The sequence below is a fragment of the Lathyrus oleraceus genome, chromosome 6 (assembly GCF_024323335.1).
Source record: "Lathyrus oleraceus cultivar Zhongwan6 chromosome 6, CAAS_Psat_ZW6_1.0, whole genome shotgun sequence".
Taxonomy (NCBI): Eukaryota; Viridiplantae; Streptophyta; class Magnoliopsida; order Fabales; family Fabaceae; genus Lathyrus; species Lathyrus oleraceus.
Genome location: NC_066584.1, coordinates 54,569,585 through 54,588,354, shown reverse-complemented (window position 1 = coordinate 54,588,354; position 18,770 = coordinate 54,569,585). Strand labels below are relative to the sequence as shown.

The 18,770-nt window shown below is 36.6% G+C and overlaps 1 protein-coding gene across 2 annotated transcripts; it reads right to left on the bottom strand.

Annotated features, from left to right (window-relative positions):
* Positions 1-2,533: 2,533 nt before the first annotated feature.
* Positions 2,534-11,919, bottom strand: LOC127090942 (nuclear pore complex protein NUP1). Of its 2 annotated transcripts, XM_051029417.1 has the most exons (9): positions 11,551-11,919; positions 10,706-10,752; positions 8,947-9,071; positions 7,910-8,108; positions 7,515-7,811; positions 7,349-7,435; positions 6,540-7,262; positions 5,491-6,107; positions 2,534-4,390 (listed from the first exon to the last, which is right to left on the bottom strand). In XM_051029417.1, the coding sequence occupies exons 1-9, from the start codon at positions 11,795-11,797 to the stop codon at positions 2,899-2,901; spliced, it is 3,834 nt and encodes a 1,277-aa protein (XP_050885374.1). In that variant the 5' UTR covers positions 11,798-11,919; the 3' UTR covers positions 2,534-2,898. The 2 variants fall into 2 exon arrangements, with proteins under 2 accessions (XP_050885374.1, XP_050885375.1); XM_051029418.1 differs by lacking the exons at positions 10,706-10,752; positions 11,551-11,919 and adding an exon at positions 9,279-9,488.
* Positions 11,920-18,770: the final 6,851 nt, after the last annotated feature.

Below are 18,770 nucleotides of genomic sequence, written 5' to 3'. Positions count from 1 at the left end.
GTGGGGGAGAGTTGTAACGTCCTGATTATTTTAATGATTTCATTTTTTTATGAGGGTGGGTAAAATGACTATTTATTTGATTATTTAATTAATTATAATAATAGAAATATAAGAGGAGTTGAGTTTGGGGTAGTAATTTAGTGTTTTGGAAAAATGGGGAGGTGGATGTGAAAATAGAGAAGATGAGGGGATTAAGAGAATTATTTGGAATAAAATAACAAGAATTATTTTATTAAATAGAAGAGAGGAATGGAAAACTCAGCACGTGAAAATTTTGAGAAAAAGGAAAGTAAGAGAGAACCAACCCCCAAGGTTGAAGCTTTATCGCGTGATCGAGGTAGAGACTTTTCATGATAAGGGTGCTTATTATTGTAGGATAGAGGGGGATCTTACCCCTATCTTTTCCCTTTCCTCCCTTGTCCTCCATTGATGAGGGTTTTATGAATTATGTGAGATTTATGCAAAACCTCCATAATTGATTGATGTGTTGTTAATTTCGATGATGTGAAACATGATATGTGTTAATTTGATGTAAAATTGCATGATAAATTTCCATGAGAGATTTGATGATGTTAATGTTAATATTGTTGATGCATGTGTTGATGAAAAGCATGTTCAATTGATCAGATAATGTTGTTTTTGATGTTGAAAATGGATGGATTTCATATGTTTCATCTACCTTGATGTATGATATATTTTAGGGCTATTAGATGTCTAAAATTAAGGTTTAGGGTCTGATGCAAGATTCGAAAATAAGAGATATCAGACAAAATCGCGAAGAACAAAAATGCTACCTGGAAGTTGTTGCGGGTCGTAGCAGCCCTCTGATTTTTATACCGGAGTGGAAAAAAGAGGGGGGAGGCTAGCCCAACCACTACATGCCGTGTTGGGTGCTACGAAAGGTCGTAACAGACCTTTGAATTTTGATTGGGGAATTCTATTTTGTGCGTAACTTGAGTTTCATGACTCTGTTTGAGGCGTTGTTCGAAACGTTGGACAACTAACGTGTAATGCTACCTCATAGTAATTCCTTATAGCTTAAAACATATACATGAAAATATGAAGAGTTATTTTACTTGTGATAAATCTTATGAGATGATTATGGAATAACTATGTAATCATGAATTGATGGTTGTTATGTGCTGAATTGTGATGTTGTGATGCTCTTATTGGTTATATGAATGTGATAATGATGAGTAATTTTAGGAACTGTATGATTATAATGATTGTGTCGAGTTATGTTGAGATTGATCATGTTCCATGGATCCATTTGTTATGGTCTTACATTGGCAACTTTATGTTGAGTTTTAGGTTTAAGAGAAACCAGTAACGAGTAATAATGATGAATGTAGATATGTATATTTTGTGTTTTATTTTGCATTCATGCTTCAGGTAGAATGGAGATAGGTAGAACTTCGGTTCAGTGACGAGTATGACTCCGGTCCAGTGACAGGTGGACAGTTCAGTAACATATCTCTGACTTCCAAAATCTTTAATAGCACATGCATATTTAAGGTGATGTGATGAGTACATTTGCATTCATTCTTGCATATTAAATGTCTATGAATTATGAGTAATATTTGTTTGTATATGATGTTCTTGTGGATGAATATTATGAGTGTGTATTCATGTTTGATTGTACTAATCATCAATGTTTATGTGTCATTAGCTTATATGAATGTATTATCACCCCCTTTTTGTGTTATGTGTGATCTTCATATTTGTGATGTAAATACTCAGATCGGAACTGAGAAACCTTAATGGTTGATTGCTTTGGAGGAGGGCATTAGTGACCATCTTTGCATTGTGGTTTTCGTTGTTGTTTAGATTTAAGTGTCGTTTTAAATATTATAACACTGAAAATTGAATTGTGTTATTGATGTTTATTTTTTAAAATTATTTGAGTTTTAATATATTATGAATAATTGAAATTGTTTTTATGAACTTTTTAAAGAATACGGATGAATAAATTTCCACTGCTATTTATTTTAAATGATGAAAAATAATATTTTCATGTTGAATAATGTGACCCCTTTGAGTGTATTATTTATTATTACCTTTATATGTTACGAGTAAAGTATCGGAGAAATGATGGTTCAACACCCTCTATATTTATAAATACAATTTTATTCTCGAATGTACTTTTTTTACCGGCGTTAAATTAGTCATTATAAATAATGTATTTTTAGATGTTGTAAAAAAAATACAAAGAAAAATAATTAAAATCGCATTATACAAAAATTATCAAAAAAGTATTATCTAAAGAAATCATAACAAAATACTGAAATAGTAAAATAATTTATGAAAAGCTACTTTAATTAATTTCTCATTTAGTGCTTTTTTTTTAAATATTTCTTTTTTATAAAAATTATAACAATAAAATGTTTCAAGAATATTTTTTTTAAGTTGTAACAACGGGACAGGACACAGGTCCTATTCCTGGTCCGACCGGCCAGTCTGGTTTTTAAAACAAAAGACCTACCAGCTAAAAATCAACAGTAATCAGCTTAATAGCAAATGATTGGACCATCGGTTAAGACAAAATAAAATCCATGCCTATTTCGGGCTATGATACAAGTAAAAGACAACAGAGATTTTGTGATCATCATAACAGACCAAATCTTGATATTACAATTACAACAACTAATGTTCTATCAGATCATAATATTACAAAATTGTGCAAAGTTATGCCTTGCATTCCTCTATAAGAGAAGCAAGCAAGAGAAAAGAGACTGACAAGCATGTCCGAGTTGATTTGCTTTCAATAGCACTCGTCCAGAGTGCAACCTCAACAACAAAATTAGGGAATCACCCACCTTTAGAGCTTATTTATTTGTTGCACTACTCGAGCAGACTATAGCAGTGCGGTGCCATTAATAACTGTTCCCATAAACAGTCTTACTTCTTACGCTGCCTGTGTTTAATTTTAATATGCTTTCTACCAGACTTATCAATACCACCAGTGCCCAATGAGAAACTCCCTCCCGCATTAAATTCTAGACTGCCAGAAGCCTGAAATGGAGACGGATTCTGTGGAGCAATATTCTGTTGACCCCCAAACTGGAAAGGGCTGGCTCCAGTTGGAGTTGGTGCTCCAAATACAAAATTTGATTGAGCTTGGGCTGGTTGCTGACCAAATACAGGAGTGGCGGGTTGAGTTGCTTGAACTGTGTCCTCAGCCATACTGTCCTCCATGCTCATCTGATCATTGTTAACAGAAGCTGAACCAAATGCGAACACGGGAGCAGAATTTCCAAAGGCAGGCTGCGTATTGGTAGTGGCTGCAGCTGAAGTGAATGAGAATTGAGAACCTGATGCACCTGTAGATGATCCAAATACCATGGGAGAGCTGATGGAAGCAACAGATGGAGCGGATGTTCCAAAGGAAAACACAGAGGTAGATGAAGACGATGATGATGAACTAAAGGGGGTGCCAAACGGAGACGATTTGCTGGGCTGCCAACTAGGAACCCCAAACAAGGTAGAATTTGTGCCATTATTGGAGCTAACAGGGTTGGCTTCCAAAGAAGAAGCAGGGGTGCTTTGTCCACCCGTTATACCAGAATTAAAAATATTTGTTGCAGGACTTGAAGAAGGGAGTGATGAACTTCCAGCCAACCCAAACAACGGGGATGGTGTAGATGAACCAAATGCCACAGACTGACTCTGAGTCGAAGTTGCAAACCCACTAGTAGCACTAGGTGCCAGAGTACCAATGGTAGACCCACTTACAGTGCCAAAGATAGAACCCTGTGTCTGGGACTGGCTATTTGCAGATGTTGCCAATGAACTAAGCCCAAAAATGCCATTCCCGGCATTTCCAACAGCAGCAGAAGAGCTTCCAAATGAGGTGCTTTCAATTTTACCAATTCCAGCGTTTTGTCCGTCCTTGGTTTCCACGGGTTCTGAGCGAGAAGATGAAACAGGTAAACTTGTTGATGGTAAAGGGGTGGATCCAAATTTGAAAAGGGAAGTTGTTGGAGATAAAGACGCCATCACTGAGGTAGAGGAACTGCTATTGCTAAACGCATTTACAAAGGAGGTGCTGGTTGTCATGCTAGTGGTGGAAGTAGCAGTGGCATTAATAATGCTGCTGCTGCTTGTGGCAAGGGATGAGCTACTGAACATATTCTGACTTGTAAGACTATTTGAAACCACAGGTAGAAATGGGGAGGACAATGTAGGGCTTGAAGCAGTAGATCCATTATTTTGACTTGAACTGTTGCCAAAAGTAAATATATTTGCGGGTGATGTTGACAATGACGTAGATGCTGCAGATGGTTCTGATGATTGAGCAGCGACTTCAGAAACTATACTAGCCTTGACATCAGCATTATTTGATTCAAGAACTTTTGGCACTGAATCAACAACACCGGCAGCAGTAATTGAGCTGTAAATGAAGGTGTAGTTAGTGTATTGAATATTGTATCACTTCACATAATATATGTTAAGATGCAGATATATCTCTTTCAATTGAACTGTGCATCAGATCAAACCAATATAATTATAATTACAATTATGATACACATGACAAAAATCGAAGCCAAACTGTATAAAGTGAATAGGAAATAACTACAAAATCCGAAGAGTAAGAATAGACATAAAAATGAAGAAAAACTACTGTGAAGGGGATGGGGGAAAGCTGCAGCAACTAATCTGTAATTAAAGATTTATTTTTATTTTAAATCATTTTCAAAAAAATATGAGGCCAATATTTTAAAATGACGTTAAAATACCAATAATTTAGTTTCACAAAAAATTATAATTTAATATTTAAAAATGTAAACAATAAAATCAGTATACTGAATTTTATATAAATGAGTAAAGTTATAATAATAAACTAATTATAACTTATTCTATTAACTATATGTAACAAATATTTGTCACATAAAATGAAAAGTTTTTGTCTGGAACCTGCATGTATGAGTCAAAGTAATGATCACTGCATCTGTATTGATTAAAAAAATTCCTTAATCGGAAGTAAATATGATTTGTTAGTCTTTGTCAGGAAAACTACTAAAAATAAATATTACAGTTGACTGTACAAACCATTAACGGGTAAATGTTTGTCACTAATGCATGAAATGAAAAGTTTTTATTTAGAATCTAAATGTGATACATACAAAATAGTGATTGCAATATTTAGAATACAACAACAATCAAGCATTATCCCACTATAAAAAGTCTTTGCTTAATTGAAGTACCATGATTTGCCAATGATAATAGTACATCCCAGAAATCAGCAGATTGTAAACATGAAATAAGTTCAAAACACATTTCCAACAAGACAATAAAATCGAAGTTGAAGAGATAATACAACACAGCATGATAAATTTGCTTAAACTCGTACTCATACTATGAAGGTAGAGGGTTAACCTTGAAAGAAAATATATACTACTAAGCTCCTAATGAGATTATTAGTCCAGAGACAAATTCTTCACTAACAAAAATGTCAATAGAACGGGCAGAACAAAACACAATTACACTGACCTGATTGAGCTCAGCTTTGAGTCAGAAGCCCCACCAAATTTGAAAAAAGTAGACTCACTACCAGCAGATGAAGAGAAAGTAAATGATGCTTGTGGAACACTGTCAATATTTTTGTTGAAACCAAATTTAACAGGGGTAGCATCAGCACTTGTTTCCTTTGATGGAGCCGCTTTATCCAAACCAAATACTGGACCTGTTTTAGTGGACTCTGTTGAAGGAACAAAATTATTCCCAAAGTTAAACAGGGGAAGATTAGCAGCTGATTCATTTGGTGAAGAGGACTTGTCGGAACCTAAAATAGTGAGTGTCGATGATTTAACTTCACCCATACTTGGCTTAACAGTAGGATCAGTGGCAACAGATGAAGTTATTGAAGTCGGTGTGTCAACCTTCTTAGCTACTATAGACCCATCAGCAGTACTAGGTTTACCAGCTGCTGTAAAACTTTTGGACGGCGTCAGTACAGATGAACCTGGTGGCATCTTCTGTACAGGTTTTTCAATAGCAGAGACTGTTTTGTCAGCCGCAACCGTAGAGCCTTTTGTTTCTTTCTCGGATGTAGAAAAAGGAGAGACTGCTTCATTAGGATAGGCCTCATCATCCAACTCTAGATAATCCTTTGAGAGAAAGAGGGAAAGAAAAATAACAGTCAATAATTACGGTTTAAGATAATAAAAAATGTCTCAGTTGAAAACTCATCACTTTATACTATCGGGAACCAAATTCAAAGGTGTAAATATGGTCAACTTTATGCTAGGCAACTGCTCCAATCATCACTATGAGATAACAAAATGGAAGTAAAAAAAAATCAACATAAACATGGTCAAGGGCTCAGAAGTTACAATTTTAAGTTCCAAGAAAAGCAATGACAGATTTTGTATGGTTTTTCTTAGTTTGAAGAAACATGAACTTTTGGAAATGGAAACACGTTTTCATTAAAAACAAGAAAGCAAACAAACTATACACAGTAGTCATAAAGACTCATAACATAAACACTTAAAGATAACTACAGCAGACCATTAACTTGATAACAATTAAGTATAATCTACCTCATGTGCACTCATACGGAATGCCCAAGTTTTTGAGGGAGGGTCAGAAGAATCTTCAGACTTTCCAATAGATATGACTTGGTTATTTGGGACAGTAGAGTCTGAACCAGTTACTTCAGGAGTTAATCCACCATTCGGTGAAACATGCTTCAGACCATTTGCCACCTTATTTATCTTTGATGTCAACTTTTGAGAACTAGCCGACAAACTTTTAAGAGTGCCGTCTAATTTATTATCCTTTACATTATCCAATAATTTTGAAGAATCTACTGTCTCCATGCTTCGAAGAGCTTGTCCTCGTAACATGGAAGATGACAACTTTGTTGGAGATTTATCATTCACATTTGGCAGCCTTAGTACTGATGATTTTTCTTTGGGAGAAACCATATTATCAAGTTGCTGCAGTATTTTTGAGGCCATCTCACTAGATTTGGATGGTAAAGGAGGAAAGTTGCTGCTAGGCATGGTGTCACCTACATTTTCCGGTGGCGATTTGCTATGACTGTAATTAACTTCATCCGACAGAATAGGCTTCTGCATGAAAGATGAAGGTTGCTGAGCGGTATTACTACCAACCCCACGACTAGTAATAGATAGAGGGCTGTCTGAGTGAGTCAAGGTCAATCCTTTAGAGGATATAAGATTAGACTTGTGGCGGATTCGGCGTATACGACCAAAAGATCCTATGTCATTACCTAATACAGAACTTCTACGCTTCAATCCCTGCAAGAGGAAATCAGTTACATATCCCTTAAAGAAACTCTTAAATATTATAAAAGTAGAGATTAAATAATCAACAGTAATCATACCCCTTGTTTAGTTCCAGAGAGTATACCATTACTAAGTGCATGCTGAGTTGAAGATGACGGCCCATCTTCAACACCAACCCCAGCACCCTGTAAAGTTAGAGAAATAAGATATTAGTTTCAACTTTAGAAACATCGCGATCCAAAATATTTTCAGTAAATGGCAAACCTTGAGTGTGGAGGCAGGGTATACTTTAGGATAAGGTGTTTGAGCCATAGTATATATTGCTGATCTTCCACGAGATCTTGGGGTCAAAAAACCATTTTCATAAACCCTGGCATGGTTAGTAGCCCTTGGCACAATTGACATAACAGGGGATTTTTGTGCGAAGTGGCCTTTTAGTAGAGTTGAATCCTCCCCGGTAGGACTTCGCAAGCTTAACACTGATGGGGATACCTTGGAAGGCCTACTCTCCATGTAAGCCTTCGCTAGTTGTGCAGGTGAAGCAACATCTTCAACAGGAATCTATACACAGTATATGTTTGTACGTGTCAAATAGATCATGATAGGGTATTAATTTCAATACCATAAAAAATAGGTAGGTATGAAGAAAATTGCCCTACACTGGAAGTGGCGTGTGGGGTTGAAAGAAGATGGTTTTCAATTCTATTTTCTAGTGCAGGAGTTTGGGGATGCTCTTCCTTTTGGTTATGATGCAACATTGATTCTAATGGAACCACTTCTGCCATCTTCCCTTCTTCCCCAACAGTTGTATCTACAGACCTTGAGCGCATAAGCTCTATCAAGTGATCAGTCTCTGATCTGTTGAAAAATAAACACTTCTGATGTTTAAAATCAACAAGAAGCTATTACAAAAGAGACATGAAAAATAGAAGAAACAGATTGCAAATTTAACAAGAAATAAGCTTCAATAAATTAGAAACGAAGTGTGAATTACATATCCATCAAGCATAACCCACCAAGTGGACTCAAGTACATGGATCAAACAATGGCATCGGATTGTATCAAAAAGAAGGATTGCACTATTGTTCACCAATGAATGTCATTGAGATTCAAAAAAATGTTGTCAATTATCAGCAGCAACCAACCCAATGGAAACCTTCTCTTTTATTTATATATAAATAAACAAACAAATATACAAACAAACCAAAATTATTTCATTGACACAAGACAGTACAAACCAGCTAAAATTGAATTTCATTCAATAAAGAAAAATCAAGTAAATGCACATCACTATAAGAAATTAATTGAAAATCACATGATTATCTGCATAAACCACTGATAAATCCTATAATTCACTATATGACATCACAACATGCAACAAAGGACATCCATGGTCTTCCATGGGAGGAAGTAAATCCTAACAATAATATAGTATAGGAAATTTGGGATCAAGTAAAATAATCTTAATTATTCACATATGATTGGACAATAAAGATTGGCTCTTCTAACTTCTAACCAAATATGTCCAATGTGTTTGCATTTGTGTTTGTCTTCAAGTTTATAGAGAAATAACAAATCCAAGAAATCAATGCAAATAAGATTATTCAAAATCAGTTTGCAAAAAAGTAAATACATTTTATCACACAACCCAAACACCAAAATCAATTATGCCACATGCACTTCATACCAAACATACCTCGTGAAAGTCTTCTGCTTAAACAGTTTCTCAAGTTCAGATAAACAAACTCGATCCGATAAGTTAGTTTGATCACTACTTTCACCAACTAATCCTTGTTGCTTGCCAGACGACCCATTCGCAACCTGTTCCTCATAAAACAACAATAACAGGAACCATCAATGATGCAACCAACAAACTTGAAGAATCATCATTAAGATAGATAATTAAAATTAGACAATAATATGCAGTGACAAATTTGAGCATGGATGGCTCCGTATATCAAAGGAAAAATCTTCGGATCCAGCCCAAGTTCTCATTGATCAAGTTTTGAGAGTTTGCTTGAAGGATACCCATTATCTATAGTACAAGAGTCCAAGTCATTTCCTAGAGAGGAAGGGCACATGTGCTATCGATCTCTTAAACAAGATCTGAAAATACCTCCTTTCCACATGCTTAGAGCATCCATGCTCATATCAATAATAATAGTGACCAGTCCACAACCAATGATGAATAATGCTCTCGAACACACTGTCATCAATAACAGATGGTGGATCTTTACGGCCAGCCAATTATCTGCCATATAAACATGGCCCATTGATAAAATTATTTTTTAATTATATAGTGTTTGGTGAGTAGAGACGAAGTGAAAGAGAAGCTTTATTACTAGCTATTAGGCAACTATCATGCATTCCAATCTTCAAATTTTCAAAAAAAATTAGGGCTTTTGTAATTTTAAAGCACCACAAGAGCAAAATCTGATTATTTTGAGGAGTTTATTTCAAAAATCAAAATATTGCACTTCACCGTACACAAATCATATTTTATATACCTCACAAATGCTAGTGACTATTAAAACTTCATGCTTAGTGTTATCGACGGCTGATGGCTGACCATGACGAAAAGCCAAAAATATGCCAGAAAACGCCATCCATCACAAATAGGCTATGGCAGTTTAAGAAAATATGCTACCAAGCTTGCTTATATTTTCATGTGCCAAGCATTAAGCAATAATTTATTGGCAGATTTCTAGTACAAACTTAGTTATTCCAATTCCAAACATAAACACTTTCTAATTACTTTGCCACTCAGATGACTTAAAATAAAATAAAATACTCAACCAAATGTGCTACAACATATTTCAAAACACTGTAATACAACTAATCAACACAACTAAATTGTTCCATGAAAACTTGATTCTTTGCAAAACATGTTGTAATTAAGTACATATCATCACAGTTTTAAGCAGCCTTTTTCAGGAAAAAATCTAACAACCCCCCTATAAATAATGTAATGTCCAGTAATCTTAAGCGCGAGTTTCTATTCAATGTAGAAGTACATGCAATCACCATCGGTTGTTGAACATGCCACAAGAACTCATGGCATTGACAAGTTATTAGAGTCCTTAACTAACAAAAGATAAAATCATATCTGAGAGAATAAAGTTGAAAAACACACGGACTAACAACATGCATAAACTGCAAATTCCATTAAACTGTGATTAAACAAAGGGGTGACCAAAATATTATTAGTAGTTTTTTTATGAAAACACACAATAATACACAATCTAATATAAAATGGAATATAAGCCAGGTACACAATAATACATAATCTAATATAAAATGGAATATAAGCCAGGCACATCTGTGGAATGACTCCTAAAGAAAAGCAAACAATAAATACAATCTAATATAAAATAGAATATAAGCCAGGCACATCTGTGGAATGACTCCTAAAGAAAAGCAAACAATAAATATATATCAGAAGCAAGCATACTTACAAAGGTAGCTGCTTTCTGGCGTTTGTCAGTTGCTTCTTGTACTGTTTCTGTGCCAAAAAAAATCACAGAGGATAAACATAGAATCAAGTGATTGCTTCAATATTGAGAAGTATCACGAACAAAGCAAATAGGAAGAAAAAACTCAAAAAACACAGAAGTTACAACTAACAAGTTACCAAGCATATACCCATGACAATTTACAAAAATATATAAGGGCCAAAGAGAGCTCACAGAAAATTTTCATAGCCAAGCCATTGTTCCCCATTTTCATCCACACTGATTAAAGTGTACAAATTATACTATTCTTATCATGTTCTCTACATCTAAACCATTCAGATCGTGTTATTAAACCTACAAGCTGAATCCAATTGAAGTGTGTTCAGCGATGCAGTCCAGTTTGATAAACGCACACGCACTTCTCTCGCAAAAGCAACCCTTTCTTATAGACAATAGACAGACTCGTATCTCGTGCTCAATCCTAACATTCCAATAAAAAAGACAAAGGTCTATCATCATCCTCATTAACCTAGCCAACGCATCAAGTTAAACTTAACAGTGCAGTTACATTTACAGTCCCCTCAAGCCCTACCAGGAAAATATGCAGAAATACAATGCAATGAATTACACAAGTCAGTAAGCACCACAAAAAAAAATCTCATATACCATTCAGATTCAGAAACTAAAAACATTCAACAATTCGTGAACTAAATTTCGATTAGTTAACAACCGCATAACAATAACCTAACAGCAACACAGACAATTCACACCGCCTTAAATAGTCTCCATCAATTGGATAAATTAATGATTTGTATATTTTTAAATTATAAAAAGGAGCAAAGAGAAACCTAAAGGAGGTGGTGGAGGAAGGCGTTTGCGGAAAACGGAGGAGAAGAGTTTGTGAGCGCTATAAGTGATGAACCTCTGAGCGGGATCAATGAGCTTCGAGAGCCAGCCGTTGTTTTGGTTAGGGTTTCTGAGGGCTGTCGGCGGCCGATCGTACGGCGTCGGTTGTGTTTTCCGGAGAGGTCTTTTTCGGAACTTGCCATAGCCTCCACCGCCTTCGTAACGGTTCTCTTCACGCGCTGTCGCCATCAGAGAGAGAGAGAGAGAGAGAGCAGTGAACGAACTTGAAATTCAAGGTTGGGAGGGAGCGTGCGTGCAAAAGTGAGGGTTTAATCAGCGATATAGGGAGAGGGAGAGTTGTAATAATGTGAGTGAGATCTTTGTTATATATATTTTTTATTAAGAAAACTAAAACAAATAATTAAAACATGACTAATAAAATAAGGGGACTTTGTATAAGTTTGATTAATATTTTGATTTATTATTTATAGTGATGGTGGTATCTTTTACATTGTTTGTTGTTTGTGATCAAAGTTAAAGCATGTTATAAAATACTGAAAAATGTGTTAATCTGTTAGGGTTTCATGATAAACCCACGGTTAGGGTTTGTTAATACAAACAAAACAAAAACACCTTGTGAAGAAGATGATTGGGGCACTAAAAAGTTCTAAGATAGAGAGGAGGTATATATGTCATTATTTACTAGTCGGATAGTGACTAATGGATAACTGAATATGAAAAATGAGCAACTAAGGAAGACTTATGTGATTTCATATAAGGCAATGGTGAATGGAGAAAACTCTAAGGATAATGAGGAGGAGAAGGAGGATGAGGACCAATCTACTAAAGGAATCTGGGAGGTTAAAAAGATCAGAGAAAGGTTTGAGGATTGAAGAAAAGAAATATGGAGAGTATGATTGTCCAAAAATTATACTATCTGACATAGAGGAAAAGTGAATTGTTAAACCTTGGAAAAAATGAGTGATATTAAAAATATTGGGAAGAAGAATAAGATACAAAGCCCTTGAGAATATACTCCAGCAAATGTGGACAAGGAAAGGGGATCTGAATAATGTTGATCTGGGACAAAAATATTATCTTGTCACATTTTCTAGTGAAGAAGATCATGGCTTTACGCTAATGGATGGGGCATGGCTAATATACAGTCATTATCTCTCGGTAAGAGAATTGGGTGTGAACTTCTGCCCATCAGGAGATGCTATTGAACAACTTGTATTGTAAGTTAGAATATCATGTCTTCCCATTGAGTATTATGATAATAGAGTTTTGGCGTTCATTGGAGATCAAATTGGTAAAACTGTTAAAGTTGATAAGAATCTCTTATGAGAGAAAGAGGCGAATATGCATGGCTTTATATCCAAGTAGACCTGAACAAACCTCTACTAGCAATGTTTTCCATAAAGGGAAGGCATTATAAGGTAGAGTGTCAGGGCTTACACCTGTTGTGGCAGGTTTAGGCATCGTATTGAGGTTTATGGAGAAAAGAAGGCAGATACTATGGTGGAAGAGGGAGAGAAGGAATCAATCACAAAAGGAGAAGTTAACAATAGATGTAAGCATACGATGGAAACGATTGGGCCTTGGTCGGTTGTCCATAAGACCAAGAATACAAAACGTAACAAACAAGATCCTGGTAAGAATTAGCAAGTTGCTCCTGCGAAGAATGCTACAATCGATGTTAGAATAAAGAATACAGGGTCGAGATTCATTGCACTTGAAGAGGAATTAATTGTTGTTGATGATAATGATGATTGCAGTATTATTATGGAAAGTGGAAAGTTTAACGTGCATGAAGACACGTGCAATTTGGCGGAATCTATAACACCTTAAACCCCAAATCGCGAAATAATGCAAATATAAAACAACTACACACGTAGGTGTCGCATCCTGCGAAAAATCAACCGGCGAGACTCAAAAATAAAACACACAGAGCCGCCACTAAACGTTATTTATCCCAAGATAGGGAAAGGAAACGCTCAGAGAAACCTGGAAAGACATGGTCTCGCGACCAGAGAGAAAAGGTTCGGGAGTCGGTTACGCAAGGGGAAGGTATTAGCACCCCTCACGTCCGTCGTACTCGACGGGATCCACGTCCTAGAATAAAGAAAAGGTTGCTAAACATCACACACACACACGGGGAACGCAGGTGGGGTTAAGGGAAACGGGCTCGATAAGGCGTCGCACCTTATGCCTACATATCTTGTCTGGAACAAGAATCAGAGCCACTGTAGTTCGGCTTACGCACGCCAAACAACACAAAACAATCAAACAAACAAAGGTGGCAAACATGGAGCCCGACAACCACTTGATGGAATTACGTCGGCATCCGAACCAAAACACGCACACAAGGGCAAACGTGGAGCCCGACAGCCAATCCTGGACTTACATCGGCATCCGAGCCAAAACACAATCAGATAACAAGTAAACGCACGCAAAAAAGAAAAAGGTTGCCCGGAGTGGTCTCGCACGACCACCTGCCTACATACCTTGTCTGGAACAAGGATCAGGGCGATGTAGTTCCCCTGAAAGGGACTAAATTGCTAACCAGAAACCGGGGAAAGATACACAACTAGGGAGCTGAGACTCGAGCCTAATGTTGTCATGCATCGTTAACCCTAAGTTCGGTTTTCTATCCTACTTGCATAAGCAAACTAACCTAACCAGGAAAGAAGCTAGCACACAAGCATACAACATATATCATCAAATGAGAACAGGTATCTCAAACAAGCATGTCAATCAGATATCCACATAACACGCACTATAGCCAAACAAGAGGCTCAATCAATGGGGTTTGACCGCCGAAGCGAGTCGTCTGTACAGGCTGGTTTTGCTCTTAACCTTGCCATTACGAGGCTAAGGTGAAGCAGATGAAAGGATGAAGTGAGGATGAGACCTCACAGCTCTTATCCCTAACCAGGGAGAGCTGACAAATGAGCATGGGTCCAGAATAGGGGAACCCTTTTATACTCGATGACTCTGACACAACGGATCTTGGGCTTTTGATCTCAATGCTACAACCATGTAATGGGAGCAAGGAGAAGACTCAACTGAATAGTGGGGGACAGGTTGCTTGTCCCTACCTTCCACCAATTGCCTTACTTGAAGGGCTTTTCCTGCTTGGCTTAAAAATAAACATACACAAGCATTGCCTCTTAAGGAGGACTTCAGACAATTTGCCCGGCCCGGTAACAGCCGGGTCTCCAGACTACATGAAGTCAAGAGGACTTACCTCAATGCAAGTTGCTTAAGCAACGCAAAGCAAAAGTTCACAAGGAACTGAGCAACTAAAGTACCTGGAAACAATCCAACACAGTCAGTATTCAATCAGACAAATTGTACAGCAAACAATCAAACAGTTTAAACAATACAACACAAAGCAAGCTCAAGGCTTAAGCCCAAGCTCCAACACCTACAAAACAATGTTATGTTAGTGTACAAACATCCACAACATCAATTAAAATCAACTTGTATCATTCTCCATGTACATTATGCTTTTGATCCTGAAAAACCAAGCAAATATTAGTAACTAGACCACTAGGCCAAGCCTAGGGTCCAAAAGCAAGAAAAAAGTTAAAACAGCAAGGTATCCACAATCACAACTCAAATTAACATCAAACAAGAGCAAACATCATTGGTCTCATGTTTATATCATCCATCATATTCAATTCATGCACAAAACAATCCATATGAGGTCAAATGAACCACCAAGCATACAAACAGAAGTATTGCATTCAAATCCCTATCAAAATAAATCCAAAAATTCTCAAATTAAATACACCTAAACAGAGGTCAATCAAGGTCTACCATGTCAAATTTGAGCTTAATTGGGCAAATGAAACCATGTCAATGAAAATCATCAAAAACAGACACAATTTCATGCTTCAATTCACACCATCAATGCATACATCCAATTCAAAAATTCATATCTCATTGAAAACAAAAAAGAAATGGATGAGACCAAAACAGGGAGGTCACACAATGTGTCTAGTTCATGCATATCAAATTTCATGGCCATATAATACAATATGAGGATTTCCCAATCAATCTACCAACATGTGTCACATGAGCTTGCAATTTCAATCACCAGAAATGAAAAATCAAGATTAAATTGAAAATGCAATGAAAAATTCTACAAAAATTCATACAACATCCTAACATATCAACAATTCACCATGAAAAGTTTCATTCAATTCTAACATGTATAGGTCAATCAATTAAATTCCACAAGTTGACATCAAGAGGTGTGACACAAATTGTCACACCTAAGTTCCAGAATTTGCTGCTCTCTAACCAGGTATCAAAAATTCATGAAATTTACATATAAATAATCCTCAATGTGTCAAGAACCACCACAAAAATTTTCAAGAATTTATTTTACCATATGAGCATTTCATGATCAAATTGCCAAAATGTATCAAAATGTGACATACATTAGAAAAGCCTATGCCAAATAAAATATTTGCCAAGCACAACTTTGACCAATAGGTCAAAAAAATCCCACACAAGTCAACAAAACCATAGAAAAAATTTCCATATTTTTAGGATTTTTTTGCTATTTTTTCTGAATTTTTTAAGGTGTTAAATATTTATTAAGAAATTAAACAAAATTAATTAAAGTCCAATGGCAGTTTTGTAATATTGCTTGGCGCGGGAGGGAAACATGTAATTTGAAATTTCAAATGGAATTTCTGGATCAAACAGTGTTTTATCAGAAAACTTCTTCTTCCTCATCAGCCATGCCAAGAACACGAAATTTCAAACCAACACCAAAATTGACATGCGAATATGCATTCGAACCGTCTACTCATCTACAATCCAAATATGAACCTCATTTCAACCAACTCTTCCTATGTTCTTCAAATCGTGGAAGTTAGGGTTTGGACATAATAATTCATTTCCAGATTTCGTGAGCTATGGTGCATCATTTCACAAACCAAGCACATCCTCATAACCTACGTTCTATGCTCTACCAAACACACCTAAGCAATTGAAAAATCGTGATACTCGAAAAATCTCATACCTGGAATGGCAGTGTCGAATCAGCCGCTCTTGAAGCTTAATTTCCACAAACAGGTGAACTAGGATGATAATGAAGATGAACGATGTGCTTAAGTCCACTTGCTTTCGCTCCTATTGCTCACAATCGCGATTTGCCATTAACGGATGAATTTTGGACAGCTGCGTTTTCAAGCTCCTTAGGCTCCAATCTCCAAAAACAGTTTGAGAAGATGATTATAGGAAGTGAATGCAACAAGAATTTTCAAATTTGGTTGAAGATTGAGGGAGAATTGTGAAGTTGAAGGTTTGTGTTCTTGGATGAAAATGGAGAGAATGTGATGATTCTAGATCCAATCTTGGAGAATGTGAGGTTCTGTTATGATTAGCAAGTGATTTTGATTATATATGTGAGCCTAATCCATGCTTAATCCACTTGATTAGTTAAATGGCATGTTAAGTGAAAATGGTAATTGTGCAAATAAGGGCAAAATTGTCAATTCCATAGCCAGCTCATTGACACCTGTTTTGACACCTCACACAACCCCTAAATATCATGTATGAGCTGTAGGAACTTGTCCCATGCTGATTGGTTGCTCCATTCTCAAATTCACTATGTGTATGCAAAATGACCAATTTTCACCATTTCACTTTTCAAGCCAAATCTCAATTTAAAAGGCCTATGCATGAAATGAATATTCAAACACACTCCAAATGCCATTCCTGAGGTGTTGGAAAAAGTCCCATTCAAAAATTCCAATTATTTTGACATTTGGACGATTTTGCCCCTGGTCCAATTCAGCTGTCCAGTTGAAAAGTGACTTTTTGCCTTGGCCATTTTTGGGAAAATCCAATGATGCACCCTCAAAGTACATGTCAAATGGAGTTTGTGCATATAAAGAACTTGCAATTTGGACAAAGCATGTGGAAGTTATGGCCTCCTGATTACGGTCTTTTCTGAAATTCAATGAGCCATATCTTGCAAACCGTACATTGGATTTTCAAGTTCTTGGACTTTTTGGAAAGGTGAGAACAAGATCTACATCTGTCATGTTGAACAATTTTTCATTTGAAGCTTCCTTGGACTTCTGTTTTTGAGGTCAAAAACTTTCCACTTTTGGAAACTTCTATTACAAGTCAGTTGCTATTTTTGGCAGTTTTTGTCCTGACTTGATTTTCTTCATTCTTAAGCTTTGAGATGTCATTTAACACTTGTTCCAACCCGAATGAAGTGTCTTCAACTCATTTCCACCTCCCAATTAACCAGACCATGTACAGTTGACCACAGTTGACTTTTCATCTGATAGATGAATTTGGCAATGCACAGATCAAATTGAACCCCAATTCTCAACTGAAATGGCTCAAGGGTGACACCCTAGCCTCAATAATCACCATTTAACCATATAATGAACCTCATCTCCCTCTCAAAACACCATCTCCTGATTAAACCCTGATTGGCCCAATACAACTGATTAGGGTTGACCAGTGGTCAAAACCCTAATCTCAAGGAATCTTCTCCAATCTCCTGATGACATCCAACCATGATGATGATGATGTATCAATTCAAACCAGATGAAGACCAATACCCTTGGGAATCATGAACCCTAATTCACAGCCCAATCCTCAGATGACCATGATCAGTCAATAAACCCTAGCTTGCACCTCCTGACTTCCTCATCTTCTGATCAAGACTTGGGAAGATGGCTTGCACTATGTGACCACATGTTATGCAATATGAAATGCCTAATGACCTAAAATGTATATGTACAATGATAATGCTAGTCCCAAGAGAGGAGGGCAAATTTTGAGGTGTTACAGCTGCCCCTATTCAATCCACTGTGAACCTGTCGATACGAAATAGCCTCGGCTTTCGGATGATCAGGATGAAGAGTGATTGAATACCAAGAAACAGACGAACAATTTGCACCCTGATGGGATAATAATTAACAACGCCTGTCAGCATCGGCGAAGAAACAAACTCTGAACTTGTCGACCTGGATACCAAAATAAATGGTAACACAGGGACAACCATGGTCTGATCACCACACATCCGCTCGGGATTATTATTCTTTCTTCTTTTTCTTGTGCTTTTCTTGAACCCCAAAATTTTCTTATCTTCTTTTTTCATTTTCTTGAACCCCGAAAACTTCTTTTCTGCGCAAACGACCCTCAGATCTCTGCATTTGAACCCCATTCTCCTGTTTGC